We start from the raw sequence: 8,294 nt of genomic DNA on the forward strand, positions 1-8,294 counted from the left end.
TTTCCATTTCAGCACCTTGGTGATTTTGCGTCTTTTTGGGTTCTTGATGATGAGAGTTCATTTCAATGATCTTGTAATAATTTTCAGTAATTGTCTCTTCCCTCATCCAACACTTAAACATTTAGACACTTGGAAAATTGTCCATTGGATGTTTAACAAGGCTGAAGGCTTGATGTTCCTTGATATCCACTTTCCTGGAGTTCTTAGAGAATTTCACATGTTGGGGGTTGAAAGTGCAGTCACAGCCGTTGTTCGGGTTCCCAAAGCCTAAGACAGATCTTGCCTTCTCAAGTAATGCTTTCTTGAAGGCTGATATACTTAGCCAAATTTTTAATTCCTTAGTTATGGAAATCTTGCGTGTGATTGCAGTTTGCAATTTCCTGAAAAATTTTCTTTCTCGCCTTAATCAATTTTGATACCTCCTTGGGTTTCTTCATATTTGCTTTTTGTCTCTGTCATGTTTTGAATCTTGTCATCCACTTATCTCTTGTTTGGATCCATACTTGGTGCTTTACTGCATTTCAGTTGGGGGGGCTTGGCAAACAGGTTCCCCTAACTGCAACTTTTCAAGTTTCTGGAATAACTATTCCTGAGCGTTCCATAGTGAAATTTTGACTACTTGGTTTACATTCCATCTGATGCTATTACCATGAACAGTAGTCAAAACAAAACCTGCTTTAAAATATTCACATCAATATTGCTGTTGTTTTTTTTTGAGAAGGAAAACACACACACAGAGATCTGCCTTTTCATTAATCTTAACAAAAAGGACAGCAATGAAGTGCCACTTCATCTGGTGTCCCATGATACAAATTAAAAAAAAAAAAACCTATCCAACTAGGATACGACATCATCAATCATAACATCCTCAGTGATCAAGCATAAAGACCTGTCAAGGTTGCTACCCATCTGTGCATTAAATCCTCAAAGTTTGTCTTTCGACAGTCCATTTCCCGCGAGTTTCGAGTAAACCATAAGAAGGAGCATAGCCATTATACTTGCAGCTCCTCGTCGATTCTATGATGGCGTCCTCTACGTTGATTGGCGTCCGGAAGCATTGGAAGGAAGAAGCATCCCCATGACCGATGGGAATCATACTCTTTTCAGGACATACTCGGGCTAACAAGTAGGCCAGCACACCGCGTATGCTGCTGCTGTATTCCAATAACACAGGATTGCACTTGGTCGCCTCCTTCTTCACATGACCATTGCTACGCTTCAAACCAGACCCATTGCTAACACAAACCTGCTCACTCGCCATGGCTGAGACCACAATTACAGTATATTATGAAATCTGAATGACAGAAATATGTAATCACACTTGTCAATTTCATTATCGTACATCCCACTTGAATGATCAGCTCATCAATAGTAATTAGAACAGAACCACACACATCAATATTGTTGTTATTACCATAGACTAATTTTTGAATCTAAGAAATCAAAGATTTGGTTTTTTTTGATCCATGAGAATTGGGAATTAAATCTAGCTTTTTGAAAGTCAGCGAATCACAAATCACCCACCGTTATAACAGGCCACTGAGTATTCATCCACGAGTATGTCAAGGATCTATAGAAGCAAAGTAATTGAAATTTTGTTCTTAGATTTTGTAAAAGAAATCCTCTGTTCTCTTTCCAAATGTTTCATTTCTGTGACCAGTTTGCATATTTCTAGAGGATGGCGATGTACAAATTTTGTTGACAAATTTTGAGACCATTCAAAAGGACAAGTATGTCTGGAAAGGAGAGCTTCTGTAACGTTTGTGCAATGGTTTGTGATTAATTTAAAAGAAGAATTGAAAGGCTTATCTCAACATTGTTTCTTTTACTCGGCACTAGTAAAATTTATTCTCAGATTTAAAAATGAGTCTCAAGATAAATGTGAATAGTAAAAGGCCCTAGCACTTCCCACAAATATTGTCACAAGATCGTGTAAATTGGAATGATGAATTTTCATCTTTCAAATTTCCAAATTCTTTGCTATAGGACGCATCTGAGCCATGTTGCGGGCCTCTTTCTAAAACTGAATATCTATACTTACAAAATTGAACCTTCCAGCCCAATGTAAATAAGAGGGAAAAATATTCTGCTCTGTTAGTGGAGTCAGTATCAGCAGATTCAGCACCATATTTAAAACAGAACATATGACTTGAATTAAATAAAGGAGAGAGCTTTGGAGTTCAAGAATGAGATGGAAAAGAATGGTTGTCACCCCGATGTTCGGACCTTCAACATTATTATTGGATATTTTTGTGATCTAGGTCAAATTGAAAGAGCTCTGAGCATCTTGAAGGACATGGGAGCTGGACCCTGTCTTCCTAATCTAGATACTTACAACATTCTCTTGAGTGCTCTGTGTGCTACACGAAAGTCAGATAGTCTACTGGAAGCTGGAAAGCTGGTGCAGGAAATGGTATGAAAGGGTTTTTCCCCAGTGAACTGATTTTAATAAAATCCGGAGTCTGTGCCGGGTGTTAAATTGTTAATGGATAGGAGACGGGTTTATTATTCTCAAGCTATATATGAAAATGTATAATCTGCATTTGACATAATGTTTTACGAATGCAAATTTTGCAGCTGTGGTCCATTTAAACCAAATTACAAATATTAGTGGACACTGTATGACATTTGCATCCACAACTTAAATGAAATAATGTTTTAGGAATGCAACCAAATTACAAATATTAGTGGGCACTAGTATGGCATTTGCATCCACAACATAAATCAGAAAGCAAAGTCTGGATGGCACCCTTGAATGAGCTACTTATTCTACCAACCAATTAACTGAGTCAATCATATGTTCCAGTTCATATATATCTGTCCAGGTGGTCGAATAGGTGGCTCTTGGAGGCCCAGGCCGACTTGTTCCCATGGAGGGGGCTGACTTGGCAATTTTTGGTGGACTTTGACTCAATAAAATTCAAAATTCTTTTTCTTACAAATGTCCAAATGGGACATGACTCAATAATTTCTTTTTGACTCTATATGCATGAAGAACATTCTTTGACCAAAAATAAATATAATAATGAATATAATAAATATAACAATGATTGTTTTACATTACATTATGAAGACTGACACTAGTTACATTTTTCAATAAAGTGTGCTGTCCACTCTCATCAATTACAAGAAAGGGTCCTTTCCTGATGATAATTCAGTCATGGCCGAAACTCTCCTTTGTCCTCTTTGTCCTTTGCTCTGCCATATTCTCGAAATTCTGGCTCAGACCAAAACAAACAGAAATCCTGAGATACACAGAATTTTCAGACCTTCAGTAGGAAATTATGAAGGCATGTGATGTACTGTCTCTTCCAGGCTCCCAAGGGGTTTCCAGTTTGTGGTGTTGATGATCCACATGAAAGCCCATTCATGGCAGCCACTCTTTGTCCCATGTAACTTCAAATTCCCACTCTCAGTCATTAAGGATTGAGTTGGTATTATCAAGGGCCAACATACCTAGTTCAAGGGGCCAAACATATTAATCAAAATTAAATGAGGCCTTGGAGTTGAACCCCATGTTTCCATATCCCTAAGTGGATTTACTGTTCCTGTCCTCGATATGATTTATTTTTATGAGCCAAAACTTGGCATCAATTTTTATTAAGCCTGAAAGTGATGGACACTTTCAGCAGCAAACAACAGAAGAAAAACCAAGAGTAGCTACTAGTAGCAACCGACAAATGCTCCAAAACCTCTGCTCATATTGTCTAAAACTTTCCTGAGAAGGTATGAATGCCAATTCAGTGTGAAGTCCAGGCAGTTTGCAGGCTACTCTTGTCTCAGAGTGTCTCATCCACACTACCTGCAATAACACTCTTAACAAAAAAAAATCCCTACTCTAATGTCTAAGAGCCATTTTATGGCTAGTGATCCCAATTTTCTTAAGAAAATATGAGTTACAACTCAACTCTTGATGAAGTGACACTTACGGGTGGGAGTTACTAAACACTACATACAGGTGGAGTTAGAAAAGAACTCTTGAGTGGGGGACATAATTTTGAGGATGTATGATAATGACCATTAATGTCAGCATGTATTAGTAACTCGTTATGCTAAAAAAAAAAAAAGTCCATAGACAGTCTATGCTAATCCTAGGCATGCATTTAATGTTGCATCTAGTTACAGTCCATGTATGGGCATCATATTACTGGTTAACAAAAATTACAACAAAAAATAAGTGTGCTGTGCCTCGAAACTGACTCTCAAAAATTGAAATACTGCAAGATTTCTTAAGGATTAAGATATCCTCTTCATCATTTCCTCCTATTACCATAAACAGTGCAATTTTTTATTTTTAGGTCGCTCGAGAGTTGACAAGGAGGTATTGAATTCAGGCATATGAAAAGGCTCCTCCACCTTCCTATGATCCTCAGTCTGAAGCATACATTGCTGTCCCAACCAATGTTGCGAATAAGGTTGCTGGTTTGTCTGATATTTTCACAATTATTCAGGTCTATGTTTATTCTTATTGATATCTTCTGATAATTGCAAATATTTTCCTTGATATTTTTGAGAAGTTTCTTTCTGGTTCATCGGTAATATATTTCCCGAAATGATATTTTCAACAATCCAACACACCCTGCTTAAAGAGCTCACTGACAACTCTATTGAACTAACTTCTTACACGTGGAAAAGAAATATCTTCAAACTCTGGTGCCACTGCCAATATCTGATCAAGGAGGGGCTTCAGAGATGTTTTGTAGATTGAAGAATCCATGGACCCATTCTATCATGAGATTGGAGTCCCCAAACACCTGCAATCTGGATAAGACCTTTTTCCACAGCTACCTTCAGCAGATTTAGAAGTGCATGAAGCTCTGCCCAATTATTTGTTTCACTGCTTGATGTTTAAAGGTGAAGTAGTATCTTTCATTGAGATACAGAATTCCTGCTCCACGAGGGCTGGGTTCCCTTGGCTGGTTCCATTGAATAATTCCCAGCTTTGGATTTGTCAATTACAGGAGGTTTGATTTCTTTTGTGCCTTCTGCATCAGATCATGTACATCCTCACAAATATACTTGATTTTTTAAACATTTCCAGGGGGGTGCAACATTTATCCTGAAATGAATGTCATATCTTGTGATCTAGATTGACCAAGAGACAATGCAGGGAAGAGCTTTATGATTCACCAATATTGAGTTTTCCCTCCATCTTTTGGAGCTTCCACCAAGGAAAGGCCTTCCCATTTACCTATCCCCCTTGTTAGAGAAAAAACTTTCTTCAATGGCTCCTTTGTAAATGGGCAGTCCATCAATAAATGATTGATGTTCAGTTCATCTTTTCTACATAACATAAGAGGACCTGGTCCTTGCCAGGATCTCTTTTGAAGTACCTCCCAAGTAGATATTGCTATTTAGAGCCAGCCACATCAGTGATCTAAATGTTATTGGAGCCTTGATTTTACATAAGAGGCCTTTATGTCATTTGCTCATATGTAGAAAAAAAAAATGTTTCCTAAAATGCATATATTATAGCAAATGGCACACTTGATGTCATATGATTCAGAATATGTGAATAACCACCAAACTTTTAGAACATAAGCATTTTTATTAACATAAATAGGGGACAAATATTTTGTTCTTCTCATCTTTCATCCATTTTCATTCTTCTCATCTTTCATCCATTTTCACTGAGTTGAAGTTGAATATTCACTATCCATGTATGAAATGCTTGAAATTGCTACAGAATTTTGATTTCGGTTGCTTGAAGAGCTAAATTTGACATTGGGAAAATCTAAATTATTGCATTGATATAACTGTCTTGATGTCATCATGTTAAATTGTATCGCTACAAGAGGAAATCGTGGAGCCTCACTAAGGTCAGAGGAACCACATAAATTAACAGTATCCATATTTCTTCTGGTTATCACATAAGCCCCAATTTCTGCCAGCAGAAATATTGGGCACCCATTCACATTAGCTGAAACTAGCAAAGGTGATTGTTGGTTTACAAGACTTGAATCAAAGGATATCAGTGGGTAGCAATTCTGTAGAGAGTCAGGATTGGGTGCCAAATCTTTTCTAGCATCAGCATTTGGTGGCTCGTGTCACTTGATACCTCTGCATGCACAGAAACACTAAACCACTTGATCAGAGGCGTGGAAAGAACCTGCAGTTACAAAGAAGCAGTAAAACGGAAACTGTTAGAAAAAAAAAATTAACAACAGACATGTAAACATGTATCAAGAACAAAATGACAATTCCACACTAAATTGATCTAGGTTATAAATCTTATAATATCACTGTATCGAGGTAGGATTACAGCTAGGTTATCAACCTGCATAAACGCCAGTGTATCATGTTGCAGCTTGAGAAAATTGGGAAAAGAAAATGAGTGACACGCAGACCCTACATAAATAATTTTCATATATGCATAATTATTAGATCATATTGACAAAGAAACTTCATAAAACAATATAGAACAGTAGCTATAATAACAGAAAAATAGGAATCAGTCCCCTATAATGTTGTTGCTTTGTGACGGGTACCCTCTCATTCCAATTCTGCATGTCCTTATCCACTAATCTAGGAAGTTCATTATCACCAAGTGAAGTGAAAAATTGCACAAAACAAAATCTGCAAATGCTCTTTCTGGAGGAAGATCCTTGAATCCCTTGTTTTCTTCGTTGACTTGCATCTGCAAACAAACTGCAAGCACAGCTGACCCCGTGCAGGATAGAACTCCTGAAAGAAAAGCATTGAAGGGAAATGATCCAACTATTGCCATGTAGACAACCTGCACAACTGCCGTGAGAACTGCATAGACCACATACAGATCGATGATCTTCAACTTGGTAGGAGTTGCAGAGTATGCAGATCGAAGGGATGCAACGAGAACTTGTGCATCCTTAGCTGTTGAGGTTCCCATTTAACATATAATGCAAGTTTTCAATTCTAATGCATTTCAAAGTACATATGATGGTACATACTACAGAACAATATGGATTTTGGACATAATAAGTCGATTTGAATTAGAATTGTCAAGTCAACCTAACTCATGTTTGACTTGGGAGTTTAAGTCCTCATTGCAACTCAAATTGATAAGTTTGACTTAGGATCGTAACATTATATTAACATGGACAGAAATTATGGTATGACGTCTGAATTTCAAGCAATAACGTTTTATTTCCTCCTCAACCTGAACTTAGTTGTTGTTTCCTTGAATGGGGCTGCTGCTTTTAAGTTTCCTTAAACTTCTGTTTATATTCTTCCATTGTATCTATAAAGATGGCATATTACCAAGATTTCTGTTTAGCTTGTGGTGCGTTACTTTGAGATATTATTTATCATATTGATTTCTCTATTTTATTATGATATTGGTATCACGTAACTCGCACAATTGTTGAGTCTAAGCGTTTACAGTCACGTTCTTGAAACTGGAAAAGTGTGACAGAGCACACTGCTTTATTGGCTTCGTTTACTGTGTTGTCACTGGCATGGCGGTAGTAAGATGCCTTCAAACAAAACTTGGCATACACTTGTCTTATTGGCGTGATATTGCCGGATGAGCGTAGATTCCGTTTAATATGCACAAAAAAACCTTATGAGGTTGCGACATTGTTTGTGAATTCACCACTTCGAGGACTACAAAGTGAAGATCAATGATATTCATGTATAATCGGTTTTTAAGTTTGGGATGAAATTTTGGTTTTATATGGTTTAGAATGCTACTTTGAATGTAGGAAATGATTTAATATTAGGAAAATAAATTAAAATATGAAAATGAATAAAATATCTTTTTACTAAATTTTAAATAAAATTGATCCGAAACTACATGTAGAAAAATTCAAACATATAACATTTAAGCTAAAGTTATATATTATATTATATAAATGAATAATGGAAAGTGTATATATATATATCTTATTTACCAAGCCACAAATTAGTTGTACTAGTCATTTATGATGACTGACTTAATCTAGTGAACAAAAAAAAATAAAAATAAAAATAATGGTAAGTTATACATAATATGTTTCAAAATGGATCATTGGCTAATTTGTGTGGAGTTAGATTTGAAGATTTTACCTTTCGATTCAAGAGTTTTTGGCTTCAAGATTCATAATTCATGTCGAAAGTTAAAATTTGATGGGAGGAAATAAATGTCCAAAGTACGAATCAGATGCATATTTTCCAGCTTAAATTGAAGAAACTCAAACTAAAAGTTAAGGAGTGGAATCATAAAGAGTTGGGCCACATATTGACATATGAGTAAGTTTTGCAAGCTTGTATGCAACAAATGCAATAATAGATCATAGTGAAAGGACATTTGGAGGCCCTAATCATGGAAGAGGGGA

At 36.5% G+C, this 8,294-nt stretch overlaps 1 protein-coding gene and 1 pseudogene across 1 annotated transcript; both read right to left on the reverse strand.

Moving 5' to 3' along the window:
- Window positions 1-866: 866 nt before the first annotated feature.
- Window positions 867-1,323, reverse strand: LOC149237743 (S-alkyl-thiohydroximate lyase SUR1-like). Its single transcript, XM_089366871.1, has one exon. It carries the CDS (start codon window positions 1,259-1,261, stop codon window positions 917-919), a length of 345 nt encoding a protein of 114 aa, XP_089222997.1. The 5' UTR covers window positions 1,262-1,323; the 3' UTR covers window positions 867-916.
- Window positions 1,324-6,472: 5,149 nt separating this feature from the next.
- On the reverse strand, window positions 6,473-6,952 carry LOC149237744 (dolichyl-diphosphooligosaccharide--protein glycosyltransferase subunit DAD1 pseudogene; annotated as a pseudogene).
- Between the last annotated feature and the right edge of the window lie 1,342 nt (window positions 6,953-8,294).

This window comes from Pinus tabuliformis, chromosome 8 (genome assembly GCF_031772625.1).
Source record: "Pinus tabuliformis cultivar Carrire ecotype Pingquan chromosome 8, CPIR1, whole genome shotgun sequence".
Lineage (NCBI taxonomy): Eukaryota > Viridiplantae > Streptophyta > Pinopsida > Pinales > Pinaceae > Pinus > Pinus tabuliformis.

Coding starts and splice junctions, on each gene's coding strand:
- LOC149237743 (XM_089366871.1), bottom strand. CDS start 1,261: ATGGCGAGTGAGCAGGTTTGTGTTAGCAATGGGTCTGGTTTGAAGCGT.